The following is a 25,693-nucleotide window of genomic DNA, read 5'->3' as shown; positions in this document are numbered from 1 at the left end:
GGAAGTTTGGGGAGCCGTGGAAGGGGCGGGGGAAGAGAGGAAGTTTGGGGAGCCGTGGAAGGGGCGGGGGAAGAGAGGAAGTTTGGGGAGCCGTGGAAGGGGCGGGGGAAGAGAGGAGGTTTGGGGTCCATGGAGGGGGCAGGGGGAAGACAGGAGGTTTGGGGGACCATGGAGGGGGTGAGGGAAGAAAGGAGGTTTAGGGACCCATGGAGGGGGCAGGGGAAGAGAGGAGGTTTGGGGACCTGTGGAGGGGGTAGGTTTGGAGCCACTTGGAGGGGATGGGGGAGGCTTGGAGGGGGTGGGGGAGGCTTAGACACACTTGGAGGGGTAGGGGTTAGTTTTGGAGATTTGTGGAGGGGGTGGGGCAAGTTTGGAGACCCATGGGGGTGGGGCTAGGTTTGGTAACCCTTGGAGGGGGAGGAGAGGGAAGAGCTTCAGCGACCAGTGTGCTTGCGGGAGGCTCTGGCGACCAGTTTGGTGGGGTTGGGTTGGTGAAGATGTGGTGGAACGGGGAGGGGCACCTGGCAGAGTCAGTGGGGGGAGTGGTAGGGGGTAGCATGGCAGAGGGGATGGAGAGATGGCTGGGGGCACCTGGCAGAGGGGGTGGGGAGAAGCTTTGGGGGTGCTCTAGGGTGGGGTGTAGGCAGTGTTGGTGAGCGAAGTGAGCAGGGTTGGCAGCCCCTAGTTTCTGAATATATATAGGGAAGGGGGCAAGATAAAGCATACAGTCTTTGCTCCTGACCAATGTGCACTTAGTTTAAGGTCAGCATAGCGTCATACAAATCTATGTCTGTTGGGCTCTCTCTGTGTGATCAGGAACTCTAAGAAATCAGGGATTCTGACTGTTCTTACAGGGTACTAATAACAGTAATAATTAAAATAGACATTTGCATAGCACTCAAATGTTCCAAGTGCTTCACCTGCATTATCCAGTTGAAATCCTAACAACCACCCTGTAAGGTAAGTTATGTATAGCTGTATACACTCGGTCTCTATTTTAACCTTAAAAAAAAAAAAGCATAGATCAGGAGTGGGGATTGCTGCTGCAATCCTGTTGTCTTCCCCCACATTTATTCTATCTGGATTAGGCACCCAAAGAGGGCTACTATCTTCCACTTTCAGGGAATAAGCAGAAAGGAAAATTTGTAGATCACATTTGCAGTATTTTGAGTGAACAGAGAAGTCCAACCACAAAGGCAACACTTCCCTGAAAGCTCAAGCACAAAATAAAACTGCATTGCAGTGCAGGAAATGGCCATCTTATTAATGGAAGATCCACATGACAACATCCTATGCCTGTGTTGAAAAAATTTGCTTTCTCTTCAAAATAGTATTGAAGCAGGCCAATTTGTGTCACACCTTGTGTGTGTATGTAGATGTGTGTGTGTGTGTGTGTGTGTGTGTGTGCGTATGCACACCCACATACATACATACATACACAGTAGGGCTCTGCTTTTCGTTGGCCCGCTTTTCGGTGTTTCGCTAATACGGCGGTTTTCAATTAGAGTAAGGCCCCACTCATACGGTGCTAGTTCCGCTTTTACGGCGTTTTTCGGGCGTTGGGTGCCTTTCTATTGATGGAGTTCCGTTTTTCGGCACGGGTCTGGAAAGTAATCTGTATGAGTGGGGCCCTACTCTGTGTGTGTGTGTATATGAATACAAATTCTAAAAAATATTAATTTAGGGTCAAATCTAGCCTAATTTAGTTAAATTGTTCAAGTCAAAGGTTTAGTGCCATCCAGTAAAATCAGCTTCAAAAATCTATACTGGACAACTATACATTTGCCCACGTTTTTGCTTTTGTATGTACCACGCCTTACACGGCGTGGGACCGCAATATCTTGTGGAATGCCTCTCCCGCTATGAACCGACCCGGTCACTTTGCTCAGCATCTAAGGCCCTCCTCCGGGTACCAACCCATCAGGAAGCCCGAAGGACAGTTATTCGATCTAGGGCCTTTTCTGTAGTGGCCCCCGAACTGTGGAACAGCCTCCCCGAAGAAGTACCCCTGGCGCCGACGCTTCTATCTTTTCGGCGCCAGGTTAAGACCTGGCTATGCTCCCAGGCATTTTAAGCGTTCAATGTTATAACTTTAAATCTTTTATTTTTTTTGTTTGCTGCTTATGTTTACTGTTGGTAGTTGATTTTATTGTGATATTCTGTATTTTAACCTTTTTGTACACCGCCCAGACAGCCACTCGCTATGGGCGGTTTATAAATGAAACAAATAAAATAAATAAATAAATAAATAAATTTGAGAGTCCTATCTTAAATCAAGACTTGCATTCACAACTTCCCTTCCCCCACTCCTCTGCCCTTTTCCTTTTACCGATTTCCTGTAATGACTGGTAGCATGTCAGCAGATGCATTCGATGTGGCCTGAGTTACTTTAAACGTTACATTCCTCAAGTCCATTATCCCCACACTCATATCCTCTAGCATTGCCAGCTCTTCACCTAAACAAAGAAAATATGAATGGGATTATAAGTAGTATTTTATACATTTTTTTAAAAAAGCTATTGCCAATCAACTTGGAGTCAGGCACACTAATATCAAAGAAAAACTGTAACATATGGAACTCCCTCATTATGCACAGCCCCAAGCAAAGTGACTCTTGTTAACACTCCTAATTCTCTCAATGTCAGTTGGGCTGCAAAAACTGATACACCTGGATCACAGGCTGGAAATATGCCACATGCATTTTGCTAAAGAGAGAAAATACAAATAATAAATGCATTTACAGGTGTACTTATATATTTCATATTCTTAGGTGAGAACTAACAAAATACTTCATCACTCATCAAACTCATAATTTTGCAGATGTCTTATTTCTTGTTGCAAAAATGAAAATTTGGCACAAACACAAAAAGGAGAAATTCAGAACTTTACAATTTTGTGATTTAAATCAAATTTTGAGTGTGAAATTTGGTTTTGAAAAGGACTTTTAACAAATTAGATCTCAACATTCTGATCTTAACCACCTTTACTTGGAAGTAAACTTCACTGATTTTGAATGAACTTGCTTCCAAGTTAGTTTGTTAACAGAGCCTTAATGTTCAGTATCAAGCTTGCTAGACTCAATACTTTTATACCTTATTTTTATTTATCAGTCATGGTACCCAATTTGTAGACTGGCCTTCCTCTGATAGAAGACAGGTGAACAGCAATGTTATTTCAGCTACAAATTCATTTGTTCTCCAAGGCTTTTGCTGGCCGCTATTGCAATATCAGTTTAACAAAATTTTATCTGAACTTGTAGATGCTGAATCATTTATTACTGTAATGTATTTTCAACAATTTTTTTTGTTGCGAATCATGTTTTATGAAAGGCAGTATAAAAATATTTTAAATAAAAAATGTAACAACCCTTCAAACAACAGCATTTATAATTTGGGAATTCTAGAACAAATCAAATTGGAAGAATATTGATTTGAATTTTTGCAACCAAATTCAAGTCAGGGCAATTTGCTCAAGAGTTTTCCCCTCCTGCAATTTGTTTCAACTGTATGTTCAAGGTATTACAATAGTTATTTCCAATGTGTTCTTGAGAAGGTAAGGCTGAAGAGTCAACTAGATTCACCTTTGAAAGAGGTGATGGAATCAGTCCTTTCACTGTTTGAAGGGAGGACACAATCCAGTGCATCCAAAGTTGTGGGCATGCCTAACAGGATTTTTTTTTAAAAAAAACAACCCTTGAATAGCAGGCAGCCATTCTGAAACTTCCCAGGGTTTCAAAATTGTTTTGTCATGTGGCCTGTTCTGTTGTTGCTTCAGAAAACTCACAGCATGCATGGAGCTAATAGTTCAGTGTTTGGTATTTGGACCAAGTTCATTAACATGCATAGACATCTGCTTTTAGTTACACAGTATTCTATGAATCAAATACAACTTTACTTCATGGTTTTATTCTAAACATCATTTTGTTGCTGATTCGGGGGACGTTTATAATTTTCTAGCTAACACTCTGCACTGAATGAAATTCAGGAAGTCATAAAAGGGTATGGCAAGCTTGCCCCATGCAGTGGTTTTTACCGTAAGTGCTCAGAAGGCTTTCAAACTGTGCCAGCAGGCCAATGGTGTAGAGCTGCCTCAGAAATCCATTATCATGCAAGCAGTTCCTCAGCTTGATAATGAAGCCACAGATAAGGGCTGTGAACTGCAGAACAGAACAGAAAATTGAAGTAACTGAAGACTCATGACAAGTCCCAAATTCTAATGCCAGGGCTAGCACACCAGTGACCCACACCCTTACTGTAAAAAGGATCTACATACCTAACATCAGTAGTTTCTTAATGCACTTGAAATGAGAAACCGATTAGAAAGAGAATTTTGAGGATGGAAGGCAACTGATACTTTTGAATCAAAAATAGGCACATCAAGTGTCCTATATTTAGTTGGAAACAGAAACTCTGGCAAGAACACCCCTCACCCAAGTGCAAAGGCACACAGGATGCTGAAATAAACAGACAGAGGGATTCTGGCCCTTCAAGCTAGGTACAAATAGAGTTATGTAACAATGCTATACCACACTGGAGACAGGGAGAACAAATAGCTGGTACTGTGCTGCCTGGGTGTTCCAGCACAGCCAGAAACCTGCCAAAAGGTAGCAACAGATTCAAGTACCAAGTCCTATGTTGTGTCACATACGTGTCAACTATCCCTATTTTTCAGTATGTATCTCAGGTAAACCAATTCCTATTTTTCCTTTTGGGAAGAATCTGGAAGTACTTCTTCCTTTTTAAAGGTTAAAGTGCATACACATGGAGAAAAATGCACTAGTTTCCCTTCCATCCTGGCTCCCCCCAATGGCCCATCCAAACAGCAATTGCTGCAAATCATGCTTTGGTTTAGGCTGTTTTATAGAATATAATGAGATTAAGTGTCCCAATTAAAGGCCAGATCCAGTTCCCCACCCCTGTATTAAAACATTGTTAAGTTTAAAGGAATCTGTTGTGGATTAGTTTACTACCCCACCTGCTTCAGAAAGTACAGGACTGGTTATAACGGAAGAAATATTGATATGATTTATTAATTTCATATACTTCTATCACACTCTTCAAACCCCTAAGGTAGCCATGAGGAACATCTGGCCCATGGGCCAAATTAGCCAGGCCATGCACATCTGCTGTCAGATCCGGCGCAAGAAAAGATGTGGCTGCAAATGAACAAGCAGGAGCCTTAAAGTGTGCTTTTGATAGTTCCTTGGAAAGTAGTGCTTGCATTTGGCACCTTTTTAATTTGTCCCCAGAGTTCTGATCGGAAACTCTGGCATGCAGCTGACCCCTACCGAAAGTGGGGCTTGAATAGTGGGGCTTGAATTGAACTACTGATCCCCACTGGGAAATTTAGGCTCAGGAGAGATCACAGCCAAAACTTGTGAAGTGGATGGCAGGGATTCAGAAATGTGTAGTCTTTCTCACTACTTTCAAAGTTACTCTTCCATTTAAAAAAATATCCCAAGTCTAACATATGAAGTCCATTTTACTGCTTACTGTTTGGCAGAAGACAACATCCCGCCGGTACTGAAGACTCAAGCAAAGAGCTATTGTAGGAGCACTATCTTGCATCAAGAGAAAGACCATTGCCTTCTTTGCCTTGTCGCTCATCATGGCTACACAGTCTGTGAGCGTTGTTAGCAGTGGATAAAGGGCCTCACTCCATTCGCCTACAGTTTTCAAAAGCAAAGAAAAGGCAGTAAATGATAAGAAATAATATTTTGAAGAACATTATTATAAAAGAAACAACTTTTAAGAAAATACAGTTGCAACTTAAAGATCTGGTAAGGATGTAAACCTACATATTCCTTAAGCATAGTTAAGTGACTGGAAATGGGCCTAAGGCTCATGCATGCCTTTTCCCTCCTTTGCCAGTATTGGCTATACAATTGGCATTACATCTATGCCAAAGCTAACCATGACTAGCATTAATCAAGGTTAGCGGTCAACCACAGTTTGAAATTAGGATTTGAAACTGATTTGCAAAGCCTGTTTAAAGCTGACCTAGGTTAATATTAGTCACGATTAGCAGATGCAATGCAGCTGTAATACTAGACCATGGTTAATACTGCAAAGAGACAGCAGGAGGAATTTGCATCCAAGAGTCGAGTTGATGTCTCAGCTCTAGAGAAGAGTGTTACATCCACATTGAGACAAAGGCTATTATTGCCATAAATTGAACTAATTGGCCCTGTTCGAATGTTACTGTAAGCCATCATCTGAAATAACCTATGGTTTCCTGTGAAGAAGCAGCATGCTAGTACATGTGGCTCAAGTGTGCGTGCTTTGCTCCACCCTGATTGGAGCTATCAAACAAATCAAGGAGCACCTGGCTTAGTGTTATGCATAAACAAGCGTTTGTGATTTGTTTCTCCCAAACAAACCATGAGTGGTAAGCCAAGCATAAGCCCTGAGAAAGGAAGGTACAAAGCGGGTGCAACTAAGCAGCACACACCAGCATGCTGCTTCTTCACAGTAAACCACAGTTGATTTCAGACTATGGCTTACTGCGACATGTGAACCAGGCCATCATGCCAAATGATCATTTTTCCTGGCTGGCAGTTTTCATTCATTCTACAATTAGATATTGAATATTCCTTAGAAATATATGCAACACAGCAACCGAGTGACAAATTCTAAGATTTGTGATATGAGGAGCAGGAAAGCTAATCTAGAAGTTGTCACACTGGCTTACAAAGAGAACAAAGATTAGCAACTGATTTGTGGAAAAACAGACACACACAATGGAGCACTAGGCATTTACCACCAAAATACATACAGATTCTTTACTATGTTTAGGGGAAGAAGGGTAAATTTTGGCATGTAAAGGGGAAAAAAGTCAGAGTTACAGAGTAACAGAAGAAAATTCTCTACTTTTTTTAAAAAAAATGCTTTTTAAAAACTTCAATTATCAAAGCAAAATCAGTCCATCACCACTCCTAAGGTACCTACCAACTTTCTGTCTCAAATGTTTCATTTTGTTTAAATCATCTTATGTGAAGGGAGGCAACAAGTTATGCTTTGCATAAAAGATCCAAAATATGCTACCCAGTATCTCCAGATAGCAGAATCAGAGAGTGGTGACTATTTATTGAATGCCCTCTCTGGTAAGGTGTATCTGGCTCCATCACTACTGACTTTTAGAAGGAATGTGAAAACACTCCCGTTTACCTGGACATTTGATACCTGAAAGAGACTGTTCCTGACAGCCCAGAGATCGTTGGATGAAAGAATATTTTTTAAATGAAACTGACTTTAGAATGTTTTTGTAACTTTTTGTAATGTTTCTCTCTTTTTTAAAAAATTGTTTTGTTGATGAGTTTGCCACCCTGGGCTCCTTCGAGAGGAAGGATGGGATATAAATTCAATAAATAATAATAATCAAACTACAACTGTCTTTGATATAAGTGAAAAGGGAACAAGCACTCTACGTTACTTGACAGCCATCCAAAAGAAGAGAAATAACGGAAAGTTGTTTTAAACAACCATAGAAGACAAGAACAGCAGTGTGGTATCTTAAACCTGTGTTCCACATTGTAGACAGATAATCTAAAAAAATAAACTCGGGGAAGTTATTTGGGTCTATTCCTCAGAATGTGGTTGGATTATTTTAACAAGAAAGCTGTTTTTTACTATGCAGTTTTCCAAAATAATCTGGTACGCTAAAAGAGATTATCTATCTATGCAATGAAAAGCAAAGATTATTCTATTGATGTATTTGCTCTGAAGTGCTTTTTATAGAGAAAAATATTTTTCTTTTACAGTGATCATGGATAGTTTCTCAGGCACTGCCATTTCCAGAGCACCGAAATTAATAAAAATTTCTCAAAAATAGCCAAGATAAACAGACAAAAATTAAGAGGTAGATCAAGAGGTAGAACTTCCATCTTTGCTACTACCTTTTGCTTTGGATAGACACACTACTGCCCAATCACAGCCACACCAAAATCCTGGAGACTTGACCTGTTTTCTGTGGGCTAGTTTCTCACAAAGCAAATAAGGAAAAGAATGGCTGCTCATTTTGCCTCACATCTTGGGTCTACAAGTGCTGGGGATGTCTTTCAAAAAATGAAAGGTGTGAATTTTGGTTCATCTGTGGTATGTGTATGTGTGTGAGTGCACAAAATTCCCCCCTGTGGATGTCCATGGCCACATAAAAGCTCTTTGCATAGCAACTGCAACCACATTAGAGAAGTGGTTCACTGCAGCCTCTGGCAAAGTGGGCTAAATCCAGTGTTACCAGTACTCTGCAGCCATACACAATGAGAGCTTACACTAGGCTTTACCTAGACAGTAGCAGCTACATATAACTGCCTTTCCATGCAGTACATTTTAAAAAATGGCTTCCCATTAACATAATTACTGTAACTAAATTCACTGGGAAGGAAAAGACAGTAAATAAGATTACATCAGTGCTGCTGTCCTTTTTTTACTTGCCCTGAAAGTTCCTACCTATTACTCTAACAGCTAAATACATTTAAACCAATCAATATCAATCAATCAATCAATGTAGCAGCACACAACTTAGCATCAAGAAAAGTCCTTTGTATCAGATGCAAAGAAACTTTTTTTCTTTTGCACTTTTTCAGAAGCAAATACCACGAATGGAGGGGAGAAAACACACACACATACCTGGGCCGGACTCTTCAGGAGTGGGACTGCAATCTGCACAAAAATGGAGGTGCAACATGCATGATTAAGGGGAAGCAACATATTTTAAACATAAGCAACTGAAATGCTTAGTACAGAAGTTCTCAAACATCTTTTTGGCACAGTGGCACACAGTAGACAGACTGTCCCATGGACCACCTCTCCTCCTTGTTGTGTTAGCATAAAATACTCTACAACTATTTGAGCTTGGTACCCTTGTGTTATGAATTATTCTGAGCATTTGGAAACTAGAAGGAGAAGTGAGTACTACACTGGAACAAAACCAGCTCTCTGTGGTCCACTGACAACAGCTGTATATAAGCCACAGACCACACAGTTTGAGAACCACTAGCTTAATGGCTTGCATTAAAAGCAGCTAACCAGAAAAGCAGAACACTGACAAAAGTTTTAGGGTGAACTAAACAACTCTTATACACATTACAGTTTTTAGGTGTATATCTAAGATACTGTACATGTATGCCTGAAAATCTGAAGCGTGAATATGACAAACATGTTTGCAAAGACATGTATTTTTATAGGCTAGCTCTTCAGGGAACACAGACTGAGCACAGCTCCTTCAGGAGAATTTATATACTCAGTGACAAGTTTGGATTCGTGCCATATTTTGATCTGAGGTTTATTAAACTACTTTCAAAATATTTAGGTCATGTTTTTATAAGCCACTGAACTTAAAATTAACGTTGGATCCAATTCCCACTGACAGGAATGGAAGATATGCTATTAACTGCAACTAGAAGATCATGTCTCACTGATTATTACGCCAAGCATACAACAGGGTAATATGAACATATGCTAGTCTCTTCTCTCATTTCCTCCCACCAAAGCCACAAGGTGTCTTTTAAGCTTCCCCAGTTTAAAAAACATTTTGGGGATTTGGAAAAAACCCCAAAACCTATGGAAAGGAAAATTGCCTCTTGAGCACTCAACACTTTCAGCAGATCTCATACCAAAACTAACTTTTTAAACAGCAGTGAAGGAAACAGAAATTGATAGAAACTACATGCTTTGATGCTGCACAAACAGCATGCTTTTGAACAGTAACCCATGTTGGTCCCAGGCAAAGTAGTAGGTGTGCTGTAAGCACACTTATCTAAGAGCACTATTGTTCCATTTCTTCTCTTGGGCTCCTTGCATTTCTCCAAACCTATTTATAAAATAGGTATGGGATTCACTCACATGACAACTCGATCTTCTCAAGCATTAAGATAGAATAATTCTTCCGTTCAAGTCAGAGGGAGATTTGCTGTAAGCAACAGCAGGCTTTTTCAGTCTGTGCTGGCTTTCTTTGAAATCATCATAGATTTGCCTCCATCTAATCATATAACAGCTGGTATAGCACAGTGGGGAGGAGAGCCTGGCTGGGAGTCCAGAGTCTGTGAGTTCAAATCCCCGCTCGTGTCTCCTGGGTGTCAAGGGCCAGCTAAAGATCACCCCCACAGTGAGTGGCTCAGGGGTTACGTGCCCTTCAACCTGTGCAGCCGTGGACAAGCTGCATAGTCCCAAGGGCCCAGTTGCCCCCTAGCTGGCAGTTGCGGACAAGGAAGGGGCTGGCTTGTGCAGCTGTGGCAAGCTGAGCAGGCCCTAGCCAGCTGGGGAGGACTAGCCTCAGAGGGAGGCAATGGTAACCCCCCTCTGAATACTGCTTACCATGAAAACCCTATTCATAGGGTAGCCATAAATCAGGATTGATTTGAAGGCAGTCCATTTTCATCCATCAATCATATGGCCAAAGCTCATATCAGAATAGTCTATGACCACTACCTAAGATAATTTGCCTCATTTAATGCTCTTTGTGTTGGCTGAGTCCCTGTTCCCATTCACATTTCAAATATAAGCTGCTTCATCACTTTTAAATCTTTCCATGCTCTATCTTTTCCTTCTCTGTTCCCTTGACATTCTCCAACTCATTCTCTCTGCTCCTCTGATTCTTACTTCACCTGCTTACTTACACCTAAGACTGCCAATAGATGGGAAAGTTTCCATCTATGGTAGTAGCACTTTTTTAAAAAAAGAAAAAAAAATCCCCCAAGTTATTTCCGTCATGTACTCTACCCTTTTGATACCTCGTTTGATAGATGTGTTACAAACTTGATTACTTATAGCCAAAGGCCACCATAATCTGTATCTTTAGACTATAAGCCTTTGCCAGGGACTTGGATTGTTTTTGACTTGTATAGTACCTGGCACAACAGGCATGTTATAAATAATAAAGTTAAAAACAACCTGTTTTCAGCACATTCCACGTGAAGCCGTTCTAGCATCTCAATATGCTTTTGTTTGCAAATTAAAATACTTGATTTGAAAACATATTGCACCTCTGTGCATGTTAACATAAATGTGATGAGACACGGCTTGAGCTGAATGTGGTAGGCACTGACACATGTTGATTCATAATTTCAGTGGTTCTCAGCCAATACGTTATCAGGCAATATTTGAAGAATGTGCAGAGAAGGTTTGTCACATGCAAAAAGTATACAGCCCTGTGTTGTATAATAGATGCTGGTGGTACTGAGTGAAATCCATTTCTTAATCACTCCGGTGTGAACAATCGTAGCAGTCTTTAGCAACCACTTTTGTTAATTTGATTCAGTCAATATATTTTGCCCACATACATTCTCACACAGCTTCTTTAAAAAAAGCAGTACAAGTTTAGTTTAAATTCAATCTGCAAACAGTGGAAGTGTCATTAGTTCTCATATAAGCTATTTCATAGAGATCAACAAACCATTCTTGTATCTTGCTAATTCCTAACAACATATGGAATGAATAACTAAAACACAAAAAAGTTACAGGTTAGAAGGTTCAACAAAACTTACACATCCAGTTCTATAACCTAACAAGTTAAAAGATAACATTCATTTATTTAATGTGATAGTAGTACTGTATACTTAAAAAAAAACACTGTGCCTCAAAAACAGTAATTATGAAATGGCTGTGAAATCATAAATACAAAATTGTTGTAAGGACACAATGAAAAAAGTATGAAAAAGGCAGCTTTCAGCCGCCTTCTGAAATGCATTGTTTTACAAATTATTTTGAAATGTCATGTATTACATTTTCCCTTCTCCATGAAGGAAGAAACTATTCAGTTCTAATGTATCCTTCTATGTAACATGACAAAGAATTTGCTAGGGCAGCACTACACACTATAATTGCCATTGGGGGGGGAATCAGTGTTGCACCTGTGTTTCTGTAACAAATATGTAGACATTACACACAAGTGTACATGGTTTTTTCAACATCAGTGTACATATGGAACTTGGTCTAATCAGGTCATCCAGACATGTGTTGAAAAGGTGCATTCTATTCATGTAGCATTCATAACTGCTGTAGGGAATACCAATATAAATACCAGATGTGGAATGGTGGCCTTTATCATCTTCTGTCTCCCATACTAGATTAAAGAGCTGCATGTTAGCTAACCTGTTTTCTGCTCTGCAGTTATGCTAGTGAAACCATCATATTGGCTACAGAGATGTTCATGTCAGACAACCTTTGTGACGAACTCTACATTAAGGTGCTACGGTCCTAAGGAGGAGTTAAGGTCTGATCAAACCTCTGTTGAATTCAATGAACAGGCTTCAACTGTTGTTGCTGATTTTGGAGACGGAATGAGATACACACTAGAGATAGACTTTCTATACATGGTCCAGTTGAGCATCACAATCTCACTTCCCCAGTCATTTTACAAACCAATAGATCAAATCACAAAGGAGTATATATTAAGGCCTAAAGTTTCAACAATGCCACCTAAAGATATGCTCAGATTGCAGATTTCCTGAGTGGGTCTGGTTGTGTTTACAACAAGGAGCATGAGAAGTATCCTAAGATCCATTTCACACACTCCAACAAATATATAGGAATGTGGCTGACAGAAAATGTCCCACTCTCAACTGGGTGAATCCAACTCAGAGTGCTCTCAGCTGTAGGGATCTGAAGTGCAAAACAGTATATCTGATCCCCTGAATTGTAGTGAAAAGGGCAAGCCATGAACCAGAAGTCCTCAATACAAGTCTCAGCTCAGGTAGCCTAAAATAAGCTACACTGAGACTTTTACCCACACATTGGCAGGATCGGCCCAACCATTAGACAGAGTGAAATGGTTACTTCAGGGAATGGATTTGGGATGTCATAAAAGTGCAGCAAATCATTAGATATACTATAATTTTTTTATATAGATACTTCCAGGGATGAAGAGAGGTGTTTGTGGGATTTTCTGCCTCAGGTGCAGAAATGAATTTACTGGGCTTGGGTCCTATACACCTTGACAGGGGGGGGGCACCATTTGCTGCTTTGCCTCAGGAAGCAAAATGTCTTGGGTCAGCTTTGCCCATCTGTAACCAAGGGAGTAAGATGGAGCCTACCTTTAGGTTTGCCTCAAAACTTTCTGAGGCAAAGCACTTTTTGCTCCTAGGAGAAGAGTTATATAGAATGACAGCCATAGGAATGAAGCCTAAAATATTAGAATCTGCATCCAATTCTAATACGCTTTTAGAAAAAGAGGTTGGGTAGGTTGCAAAGATGCAGAACTATCTACGGACTGCAGCTGGAAATCTGACAATTCTACAATTCAGAAAAAAAACAGACTTGAGAAACCTTGACATGGCTTTCACTGCCTGATCAGCGGTATATAGAATTGGAGGGGAAATGCTGATAAGCAATTTTGCCAAAGCCACAAAACAGAATTCAAACGTCTCACACTGTCACTGCTTTAGCACCCAGTTCACTTTAGTGTGTCCAAAAAGTATCAAAAGTAAAACAGTCATCTCATCTCAACTTAGTCCTCTTGTTTTTCTTGTGCACTCACTCCCTGTTTGACCTGTTGATCTTATTTAGAAACACCCTAGCAGCTCAGCATACAAATATAACATTCATGAGAAGGACCTGGACAGTGAAGCCCTGTGACTACATGCTGCGGGACCTTAAAACATCACAGCAGCACCTTGGAAGAAATCCATGGGAAAATGCCCCCCACATCTCTGCTGTTACATGTGAAAGGCACCTGACATTTTGGCCATATTCAGACAGCCAAATCGTGACTCAAGAAGCCAAGGTATCCAGAAGTTTCATGCACCCACATGCAGTGCCTTTGCTCCTTCTCCTCACTTTGCACAGGCAAGCAAACAAGCAAGCCAGAAAACCACAGTTAACTATAGTCTACAGTCCAGAAGACATGGAAAACTACAGCCAACAGCTTCCAAACAAGCCATGATCTGGATGTCAGTTTTAAACCATGGCTTCCTATCGTGGCCTGTTTGAAAGTCATTAACCACAGGTTTCTGCTTCTGATGATAAAGTTAAGTGCAGCTTCCTGGCTTTTTCCCCTGCTCATGACAAAGGAGGAGCGTAGCAGGAGCATATGGGCTGCATGTGGGTGCATGAAGTTTGTGTAGAGCTCAGATGATTAAGCCGAGATCTGGTTGTCCAAAGGCAGCCACCAATTAATGAAAACCTCATGGAGCATGATGGAGAAAAGGTGAAGAAATATGCTGAAGCAAAGCAGCAGCAGGAAGAAGCCATGGCTGTCATACGCACTTGTGACTCTGGGACAATGGCATGCAGAGGATGACATGGATGAAGATGATGATGGGGATGATGAAGATGATGAGGTCTCACTTAAGGCGTTTGGCTTTATCCAGTACGCACGGGTATCCCGTTTACCTTTCTTGCTAGAACAGCTGATGTCACATTGAAAAACATCTTCACAGCTATCACTTTGTAAACGCTCTTTCTGGAGAAGTTTGTCCACCCTCTGGATAATGCATTCAAGACTTTTGTCAACATTCACCCAAACTTTTTCCTGGGAAGGAACAAAAACAAACCAACAAAATGCTCTTGTGACTTTAAAAAGGAAGAAAGGGGGGGGGGGAGGAAACGGGGCATAAATAGGGGAGGCTTATTTCTAATCTCACTGCAGGGAGAATCCTAGGTCAAAATAGCAGTTAAAGAAGCCCAAAGTGGAGGAGGCAACTTATTGACACAATGAGCCCAGTCCCAAGACTATCTGTCAAAAGAGTGTTTTGCATTGGTGACAGTGCTCCTATATGAAGGTGCATTTGATCAAAGGTGAGAAGGTATAGAGACAGAAGAACACACTCCTGAAATAAATAATGGACTGAGGGGGGGAAACACTAAACTCCCTTAATCTTACTGTAAGAATTTAACAAAAAACAAACAAACAATAGACAAAAACAATACTACTATTCATAATGAGTAAAAAGTGTTGGAATAGGCTAATATTGCATGGTCACTTTAAGGGATATTTGGGAAATATCCCATGTACCTGTTTACCATGATGTAACTTCCTAATGGGTGGGGTTTAGTTACTTGACTTCCTTCTCCTTTGCCTGGGGGATTTTGAATATTCTCCATTACTTGCTGATCCTCTCCCTTTGAGAGAGGCCGCATGGCATGATGCTCTCTCTAAGAGCATCCATTACCAACACCAAGATGGACTGAGACCTATATTTTCTTTCTTCTAAGCTAGAGCCTATGTTCTTCTAAACATATGAAAAGGTCGTAAGTAAACATTCTTTTTCTTTTACCTAAAGGATTGTGTCTGTTGTTATTTATATAGAGAAAGGTGGGCTGGTTTACATTCTCACTCTGCTGCTTGTGTTTTATACCTCTGCTAAGAAATAGGACCAACCAAATTAGTTCCTATTTCTGTGTGTATTTTTATAATACTGAACAAAAAGAACAGGGCAGAATAAGAGCATAAGGCAAATACAGGTCTGCTTCAACTTAGTGAGATGAAAACAAACTGACACTGCAAAGAAGAGGCAACAGCTTCCTGTGGAGTATCAGCATTTTCCTGCCTAAAGCAACAGAAGAAACAATGTCACCACTAGGTGGTGTCCTAGTCCCCATTGGAGAATGCGTCTACAAAATGGATAGATGTAGTATCACTACACCCTCATGCTTTCAGAATTATATAGCAGTAATAGAAATCAAATCTCAAGTCAACAAACCTACCCATTCTTCTTCATGCCAGTCCACTTGAAGAGAAGATCGGCTATTTCTTCCTGTCCATCTGGCCACCAGAGTGTCTTGGTCATTCCTTAGCACCACTTGCTCTTCTTCTACAGAGGTTGGAGAGGCCTTTGAAGCTATATAATCTGGTCTTGCAGCATTCAGTGCATGTATTGAATTTGCCAGCAGCTTACAGTCACAGACAGTGACAAGCTGCCGTGTCTAGAAAGGATCAAAACAGCAATATATGTTTCAACTATTTCTACATCATGAACTTTACCTAGGTTCTCTCATTTCATAGCAAAACAATGGGCTGGTTCAGACATAATACGAAACAATTCGCATTACCATTATGAGATCAAGCTTTGGCAAACTTTGGGCTCATGCACTTCCCCCTCCAGTACAGATATAGGGAAGAAATCAGAAAGAGTTTTACTTCAGTTTTAGATTGATTTTCAGCTTGCTCTGTCATCTGACTGTGGAGTAACTGTGGTTAATCTTAACTATGAAGCTGGCTTGTTTTCACTTACTTAAGATGAACCACAGTTTAGGGTTCAGATGTAACATTAAACTGTTCTTAATCTAAAATGGTAGTGAAAGCTTCTGATCTCCTGGTGGCTGCATGGGAGGAGAAGAGAGGAGTGCATGATCCTGAGGCTTGCTGTGGCTCATCTTTCAAATGATACACCATTGTTTAGCATTACATATGAACCAGCCACCTGTAAGGCCAACCTAGCTAATTGGGTGGAACATGGGGGATATTGCCATGGTTAGTATTACCTGCAAAGATGGAACATGACTTTTCTGCCGACACTCTTGCATATTATTATTGATATCTACAACATCGGGTCTCATGCTTGGGTTGCAGAAGCCAACCTTTTGGTGAAAGGGCACAAAGAGAGATTCTTAAAAGAAGTATGATCACTTTCATTGTTCATTTTATCTTTTAAAAATTATTTAAATATAAGAAAATATTTTTAAAAGATAAAATGAACAATGGAAGTGATTGCACTTCTTTTAAGATCCTCCTTCTGCAACCCAAGCATAAAACGCAACACTGTAGATCTCAGGGACAATTTGCTTCATCCACATGGTTGGCAGGTTACAATGTAAAATAATGCATCTTAATAAAATTAGATAAATGTTAATGCTGAAATCCTAGAAGTTCAAATACTGGCTATCAAATATAGTCAAAATAAAAAATGAAAATGTCTACCAGCACGTCTAGAAAATGTTCAGGCTTTTGAAGGGAAAGGGAGTTCACCAACTACAAAGGAACCACTAAGATCGCCTTGCCATGTTACCTTACAGTCAAAATTTAATATTCACATAGGATAATCAAGGAGGCATTGTCAGTTAATTCAGAAAGATTATAGTAGGATATAGGTACCTTATCTGCCAAAATGGCAAGTGTTCTTTCAAGTCCATTCGCTGATCTGTCCTTGGCAGCTCTGGAGAGTCTTTCTGCATAGTAACTAACTTGAGTTTTCAGGGTATTTATCTGTGCAATAATCTCCTTTGCTCGGATAATATCCTGTGGTATGTACACTATTGATTGGGGATTGGTTGAAGTGCTGGGGAGAAAAAGGATCAATTAAAAAAATTAATCCAAGGAACAGGCACTGCAATTCCATCCTTTTCTCATGCTGAAAAAGAAGAAAGTGCAGGCAAAGAATTTCTCCAAATTAACTATCAAATGGGAAAAGACGAACAGGTGCACTGCTTTACAAGGTCTCTTATTCAGACTCCCACTGAGGCCCAATTCTGCATTTAATGTAAGCCTTTGGATGCAAATATACACATTGCACATGCCAGGTGACTGCTCAGAAGTCACATAGAAAAGGTACACACACTCAAGGACAGGACACTGTAGGTTTTACACATCAATCACTGAATGAGAATTTAAAGGAAGAGTCTCCAAATGTCACTAAAAGCACAGTCCTAACCAGGGCTGTGCATACACCATTAATTTAAAGCACATGGCTTCCTTCAAAGAATCCTGGAACTGCAATTTACCCCCCACAGATCTACAATTCCCAGCACCTTTAAAACCTACAGTTCCCAGGATTCACTGGGGGAAGGTATGTGTTTTAAATATATGGTGTCTATGCAGACCATCATCTACTCTGAGGTCAGTCCTATGGAATTCAATGGAGTTTACTTCCAGGTAAGTGGGGTTAGGATTCAGCGGTAGTCTAGTCCCTTGCCTTAAACATACATTTATGTATTCACATTTATATGTTACCCGTAGGCTTCAAAACCCTGTAGGTAGCTTACAGTTTAGAAAATACTATTACTACCACATACATTAATATATATATATATATATATTTCTGCTCATAAACCTTTTCCCCAGAATACTAAAGCTTTACTTGGCCACATTCTCAGTCTTCATTGCTAGTTTGAGGACTCTGGCTTAGATGAATCCAGACCTGCACAACTTGTGACCAGCCAAACCAAGCACAGCTTACCAGCCATGTGCTGCATGGCTTGCCACCTGCTTGTAAGCCTCGCTGTTTTTTGCAGTCGCAAACAGGTAGCTAAACCAGGATGTTATTCTTACCCCTACTCCTCTACCGTATATCGTTGATGGGGCACTTTTGGTTTAGTGGGTCACAAAGTTGTGCAAGTTTGGCTCAAGGTATAACAGATGTCACTTCCCTTTAAAGAAAAAATGGCAGGTGTGACTTTTTTTGGCTTTTCTGATCTCTGACTGGTTCAGCATATTTTAATAATCACCAAATAAAACTTGTTCTTCGGTTTAACTACCTACACTGACAAATGGTATCTCTAGAGCAGAGGTGGGTTACCTGTGGCCCTCTGGATGTTGTGAGATTACAGCTCCCAGAATTCCTATCCACTGACCATGCTGGCTGGGGCTGATGGGAGTTTTAGTCCAACAACATCTAGGAGTGCCACAGGTTGCCCACCCCTGTGCTATATTTATTTATTTATTTGATTTATATCCTGCCCTTCCTCCCAGCAGGAGCCCAGGGCGGCAAGAATGTATATAGCGAGAATGTTAGAAAGAGTACTTTATTGACACAACATCTAGTTGAAAGGAGGGTTCCATTGTGTGGGTTCATGAGCCTAAATTTACATAATTTTCTTTCTTAAAACAGTTACGTGTGTAGGAAACTGCTTCTGAAAGCGTCATAGGTTTTCAGAAGGAAATTCCAACTCAGAATGGAGCCAGGGTTGTTTAAGGAGACCACTTTTGGGGAATATGGCTCTTGTTGCATACATCATTTGGTTAGAGCAAATGGGTCTAAATTCCTAAATTTGAAGGATCTAAGGTCTGATCTTTGAAAGATATTTACAAAGATCTTAAAAACCACTGATGGGGAAGAACATGTTTACTAAAACTCAAGAAAGTTTTAGTAAAAGTATAAGTAATGAGAATTAGGAAGCCATTTGGCGCTGAGTAAAAGTACCTGTTTAAAGAGATGACTTAGGTCTCAGAATGTAATACAACCATCATAAGAACTGGGTCAGGTATGGTTTTCTCTTGATCATTTATTTTAAGGACAGAGGCCTGAATCCAACATAATTAGGCATGATTAAATCCATTGATTCCAAATGGCTTTAGCATGCCTGACTATATATTGGATTTAGGCCAGTGTTTCTTGTTTCTATAGGGACAGGTATTTAAGGATCCATACACTATATCAATGGTCACATCAAAATATCTGGAGTTAGTAACAACTATTTTTCTTACACTATAGGGAAGATACAATGCAGAATTAGGATATAGCAGCCACGTACATGCAGCATTATTCTGGTGAGTCTCATATGAAAAGAAAGGAAGCAAATCTATTGCTAAAATGAGAGGAAATAAATTATTTGATGATGTGAGGTCCACATGCAACTAACTGCTTTCTGCAATCATTCTCACAAATCAACAGCCATCATCCTTCCCTGGCAAATTGAATTGGGTTAAAAAGCCCAAATCACCTGACCAATTTACATATATTTGTGGATGCATACAGAAGAGTGTGTTGAGGAGGAAATCTACAGGATTTACTTTTTTTAAAAAAAATTGTTGTTTGTGGGCAATGGTTTAGTGAGGACACGTGTCACACATAGTTGAGATATTTAAACTCTAGTAACAAGGAAAAGACTCATAGTATTTTCAGTTTCTAACAAAAACCAGTTATTTAAGCAAGTTGGAGCATTCCAATTAAATTGCCTCCCACTGTTCTAGCAATCAAATTGGTCTGTAAGTGTTTGCTGTTCATTAACAAGGAGAATAATGCAGACTGCAAGGGCAAATTAATTCATACAGTGCACCTCAGTAAACTACCACGTTAATTTGATGAAGCAAAATTAGCAAAAGCAAAGGCATGTATTAAAGTGGGGGAAACGCACCTCTGTACATTAACACACCAACTTTAAAAAAATAAAAGAAGAAAGCTCTGTCCCCAAACCCAGAAACAGAAAACTCACCAACATTCCTCATAACTGCTAAAAAAATAAAACCAAAGAAAAATTAGCCATTATTTGTTAGCAAATATGAAAAGCAGAAAACAAAGCAAAGCAACATTAGATAAATATGTTAATTGTTTTAATATTTTTCCAGTAAGGTATGTTCATATCAAATTGTAAGCAAAACAAAATGATAGCTAATGCGGAATGGTAGATGACTTGCAGCTCATTCCATAGATTTCTGGTTGCATCAGCACAATAGGTGCTGCACATTACGCAAGGAACTCTTGACTGCAAAATGCGTGAGTAGCTCTTCAATTTGGCAGCATATCTTTAGCATCCAAAGATCTAGGGCTGGGACCCAAAGAACCACACATTTATTTTGCACAGATGGTAGGGGGTGTTGGGGTTCATGTTTCTCAATCATCAGCCCCCCACATAAAATGGCAAACTGGTTTTGTCACTGAATGAACCTTTCAAAGAAGATTCTGATCTGGCACAAGTGTCTTTTATCCAAAGAGGAAGGGGGAGCAAAAAAAGGGGGGGGACTCCCACTGGTTGGACATGCCCAGGGTCTTCAGAACACTTAAATTCACTCTTTGAATCCTGACCTAAGTGAGGGCTGCTTAATAACCAGGGATGGACAATTATGACAATTTGGCTTGATCCTAGTTTCTCATTTTTCCTGTCTTAAAGTTCAGTTCATGTTTCCACATCAGCTTGTGATTTTTATCCTTAGAAAGTCCTCATGAAAATTGATCAGCATGTTAGTGCATATTCTCATGTACATTTTATGTATGCAATTTTTCCTCACACACACATTTTTGCAAGCAGTTTCCGCTAATACAATGCATTTTTCATATTTGCATTTTTATGCACACTTCACCCTAATATACACACTTTTGTGCATATTACTTGTTTGGAGAACTGCATCTCAATATTAGAAGATGAAATTTCAAAGGACAGCTGTGTTTAATTCGTGTTGTTGTTATTGTTGTTGTTTTGGGAAGTGCAAATGACCAAACCAAATTTCTCCCCATTCCTATTCATAACCTTTATGGAGACCTCATAACACCCCCTCCTTGCTGTGACTAGGAGGATTCCAGCAGGCAGGAAGAAAGGATGGAGATGGCACAGAGGAGGAGAAAACAAGAGACGAAGCAAGTTCAATGAGCTGCTTTGCTTCCCTTCCACCCATTCCCCACTCATGCAATGTTGGCACAAGGATATGAGACAGCAATGTTTTTAGAGGACTGCAATGCCCATGTTGTCCCCGGGGAAGGTATACTTTCATGGGATTATTGTGACAGAAGATGAAAAATAGTAAGAATCTGGACCGAGATTTATTATATTCAACAAAATGATTTGCACAGGAAGAAGTCGTTAAAAAAAATCAGTATATATCTTTAACAGGGAAAACTGATATATTCTGTGCTTGATGTACAATTCTCACTCTGTTTTTTAGTGATCTTTTAACTGGACTGTCATGTCAGAATATGCAAGTTGTGCAAATTATTTCTGTTTTAATTCTAACCATGTCCCATTAATGCAAATCATTAACAGTTTCCCAGTACAGAGGAGGTCTGAGAGATTAACTTTGTCCTGCTAAAGCACAAATTCATGTTTTGCATTAAAAGGGTGCAGTCAGAATTGAAACAGAAAACAATATGAACAAATATTCTGGCAAAATGAGTGGCAGTAGCACAGCATCGTGGTTAAGAGATATTGCCATTGCCACTTCCGTCAAACATTTAGGCGGGTGGGGAGGAATATAGACCTCAGGATAAGAAGCGCAGCTTGGACCTTGAATCTCTGAGTACAAATCCCTCTTCAGTTATGGACAAATTGGTGGTCCCAAGCAGATCGCACACTAAGCTTAAATGCCCACATATATAAAATGGGAATGTAAGAAGGGCTTCTCACATAGACTGTTGTGATGGCAAATAGTAAGAGACTAAAGTGCTTGGCACTCCAGAAGCACTATGTCAATAGGCACAACAGTAACAGCAGTTGATATCCTATACAGCATAAACAAACAAACAAATAAATCAAAGGGAAGATGGAACTTTGATCTCTTTAAGCAAACCCTTTCCAACAGAGAATTTAAATTTGGGGTGTGCCTGGAAGAGGTGGGTTTTATTGTTAGCTATAATACGATAAGGAGTGCTTAACACACTAAAAAGCTAAAATAAATTAAGGATAAGGACCTTCAACTTTGGCCTAATTCTGACCTACTAAATGTTAACAGAGCTCATAGGAAGAATCATTCTCTTTACTGAACCATCATTTGCTTATGAGAGACTATACCTGATTTGACAGTGAGAGCGAAAAACTTAAAACCAACAGAGAGAACATTTTACCTAGACCTTTCCCACAGATTTTCCTCCATGCAAATATTTGTTTTTGTTGACAGTAATACAACAGGCAAATAGTGATGAGACAGAATAGACCTCACATTCACAAAAGAGAAAAATGATGCATGAACAAAAATCTTCATTAAGGCACAAACCTGTGGGGTTTGAAGATTTGTGACAAAAAGATGCGAAACACCTTGAACATAATCTATAGAGTACAGACATCTGACGGACCACAGTATTTTCACAGTAAGACCTGTGCTGCACAAAAGTGACCCAAAGCCTAACCTAAACCGTATGCCTGCTCTGTTCACAGAACCAGTGGTGATCTCAAAACTCCAAACTGATGCACCTCTAAGGCCTCAGTAGCCAGTTCTTTGCCAGTTCTAGCCATTATCAAAACATGGGTCTGACAGACACAGCAGGTAGTGGGAACATGCATGTACAGGTTGTTATTAGATGCATGCTTATGTGAAGTTACTTTTAAAGTGATTTCTAGGAGGGCAGCTCTCAAAAAGGATTTTTTAAAATGAATCCTTCGTGTGCACATGGCACCTTTCTGGGCTATTGGTTTACCGAAACCAGAAAGTATGGAAACTGCAGAGAGTCTTTCAAGTTTCCTACACTGGGATAGCCTGGCCTGTTGTTCATGCTCTGGTGACCTTGCATCTGGACAGTTATAACATGCTGCATGTGAAGCTGCCCTTGAAGACAATCCAGAGAGTGCAACTAGCGCAGAATGCTTCTGCTAGGCTGGTAAGTGGGGCAGCCCAATGGGACCATTTGTTTCCAGTCCTAAAAATACTGCACTGGCCATCAGTGTTAGTACTAACTAGCATATAAATCCCTAAATGGCTTGGGCCCCAAGTACCTAAAAGAGCACTTTCCCCAGTATCAACCATCTCCGACTATGATTAGCAAGCAAGGCTTGTTGGTAGTGTTGCCTCTAAGAGCTCCCCATTGGCACTGACCCGTAAGAGGACCTGTATGCTGGAAGTTCCCTGTCTATGGAATGCCCTCTCTGGTGAGGTGCATCTGTCTCCCTCATTACTGACTTTCAGGAGAAAGTTAAAAATATTCCTGCTTACCCAGGCATTTGATGGGTGAAAGACACTGGAAGCTCCTGGCAGCCCTGAGATCACTGATTGAGACAATGCTTTTAACTATTTTTCAGAATGCTTTAACAGTTTTTAGAATGCTTTTAAAAGAGCTATTTATTTGCTGCCCATGGCTCCTTCAGGAGGAAAGGCAGGGCATACACTTAATGAATGAATTAATCAAACACAGAATCCAGTCATTCAGGCCTCCTGGCTGGTGTGGTGATCCAGTTGTTGTTCCCTCCCCTTTCCTGGTTGTGACTACGAGGACCACAAGACAACCACTATGGAATCAGCATCTCCAGGCTGCATCAGAAACATTTCTGACTCCTTCAACAGCCTCTATAAAGATGTGTTTTAACATTCTGCCAGTACCCCTTTTCTTCAGGTATAAATCAATGTATAAACGTAACCTTTTGTTGTATAGCGTAGTCAGGGAGCAGTCAGCAGAATTGTCAGAACTATGACAATTCCAGTATGCCAGTTTGCATGCGATTCCATATGGGAATCATGCACCTCACCAACAGACTAAGATCTACACCCCATATTTTAAATGTTATAGCGAAAACACATAAAACAGAAGTGTAAATCGCTCCTGCACGTCTGTGCAAATCAGCTAATGTGCGTGGAATCCAGAGAGCGTTTCCCCAAAGCCATTCCTGCAGTTACACAGAAAGAAACCGCTACGTTTCTGCTCTCCAGTAAGAAAATATGTATTAGGAACGCCAGACAAGGTCAATCAGTTTACTATAAGAGATTTTTTTTCACAGAAGGTTCCTTTTCCCGGAACCTAAAATCATAGCTAAAAGGGCAAGAATAGGAGTCTCATTGTTTCAGCATGTTCTCCAGAATGGTTCGTGCCAGCTTTTATTTATTTATTTATTTATTTAATTTATTTAATTTCATTTTTAAACCGCCCATAGCGAATAGCTCTCTGGGCGGTGTACAAAAGATTAAAAGTACAGAAATACAAAATATCACAATAAATAAACTGAAACAAAGAGATTTAAAATTGTAACATTAAACGCTTTAAAATGCCTGGGAGCATAGCCAGGTCTTAACCTGGCGCCGAAAAGATAGAAGCGTCGGCGCCAGGTGTATTTCTTCGGGGAGGCTATTCCACAATTCGGGGGCCACTACAGAAAAGGCTGTAAGGAAATTACTGAGAGATAGAAGCTAGGAAAATTAGTTTAGCCATGTACCCAACTGCCTGCAGACTCTGCCTGCAGACTGGGAAAAGTCAATGATTAAATATCTTTAAAAAGCATTCAGATTGCAAAATTAGGAGACAGGTTTAAGACCAATTTCCTAGACTTTATCACGATATGTTCCCTAAATATACTGGGGGTAAAAACACACAAAAATGCCAGTATAAACATAGCATTTTTTAAAAAAATCAGGTACTCTAACATGGGAATGGGTAGAAAAAATATCAGTATTTGTCTCCAGCTGATTACACAATGGCCGGATTCACAAGTAATGCTATACTAGTTGTACCAATACAGTGCCCTCCAGATGTTGAGACTACAATTTTCATCATCCCTGACCAGTGGCCATGCTGACTGGGGCTAATGGGAGTTGTAGTCCAACCACTTCTGAAGGACACCATGTTGGTTATCCCTGCTCTAACCCATGAGGACAAGACACAGTGAGTCTCAGGCTCTCATGATCCCCAGTCCCCTCCCCTAATGCAGCCATAAGGAGGGCACCAACATCTTCCATTTTAGATTAACCACAGTTTCGCATTATGTCCAAACCCTGTAACGGTGGTTAATGGTTAATACTAATTATGGTTAATGAACAACAAGCCAGCCACATGGCTTGAAACTGGCTTGTTGCTACTAACCATAGCTAACACTAACCCCAGTCTGTCTGTGTTCAAACTTCATGATAAACTACAGTTAGGTATGGGGTGGAAATTTGGTTTAGTTCACATCCGAATGCAAACCCACCTAAGCTGCTCTTCGCAAAATAATAAGCAAACCAAACTGCCTTCAAAATGCTCATTTCTCCAAATTTTGCAATGTAATATTCCAACTGAATAATGTTTACAAATATGCATCTATGGGGGGTGGAGAATGAGCATAAAAATGCATACATTAGTAAAAATAACATTAAAATGCATTATATCAGGGGAAACTACTTACAAAACTTTGCATATTAGGCAAAATGGCATACA

At 40.2% G+C, this 25,693-nt stretch overlaps 1 protein-coding gene across 9 annotated transcripts in view; it reads right to left on the bottom strand.

The window, feature by feature from the left end:
• INPP4A (inositol polyphosphate-4-phosphatase type I A) overlaps positions 1-25,693 on the bottom strand; it is a 70,829-nt gene that overhangs the window by 21,588 nt on the left and 23,548 nt on the right. For 2 of the 9 annotated variants that reach the window (XM_061626902.1, XM_061626904.1), the window contains exons 13-20: positions 20,085-20,102; positions 17,029-17,212; positions 15,642-15,860; positions 14,202-14,466; positions 8,628-8,660; positions 5,493-5,665; positions 4,033-4,156; positions 2,330-2,456 (exon numbers count right to left, since the gene is read on the bottom strand). In XM_061626902.1, coding sequence (XP_061482886.1) covers positions 2,330-2,456; positions 4,033-4,156; positions 5,493-5,665; positions 8,628-8,660; positions 14,202-14,466; positions 15,642-15,860; positions 17,029-17,212; positions 20,085-20,102 — 1,143 coding nt within the window. The remainder of the gene's footprint in view (positions 1-2,329; positions 2,457-4,032; positions 4,157-5,492; positions 5,666-8,627; positions 8,661-14,201; positions 14,467-15,641; positions 15,861-17,028; positions 17,213-20,084; positions 20,103-25,693) is intronic. The other 7 variants (XM_061626907.1, XM_061626909.1, XM_061626903.1 and 4 more) reach the window with 5 other exon arrangements.

This window comes from Rhineura floridana, chromosome 5 (genome assembly GCF_030035675.1).
Source record: "Rhineura floridana isolate rRhiFlo1 chromosome 5, rRhiFlo1.hap2, whole genome shotgun sequence".
Taxonomy (NCBI): domain Eukaryota; kingdom Metazoa; phylum Chordata; class Lepidosauria; order Squamata; family Rhineuridae; genus Rhineura; species Rhineura floridana.
The sequence above is the reverse complement of the archived record's forward strand: the minus strand, read 5'-3'. Positions and strand labels throughout refer to the sequence as shown.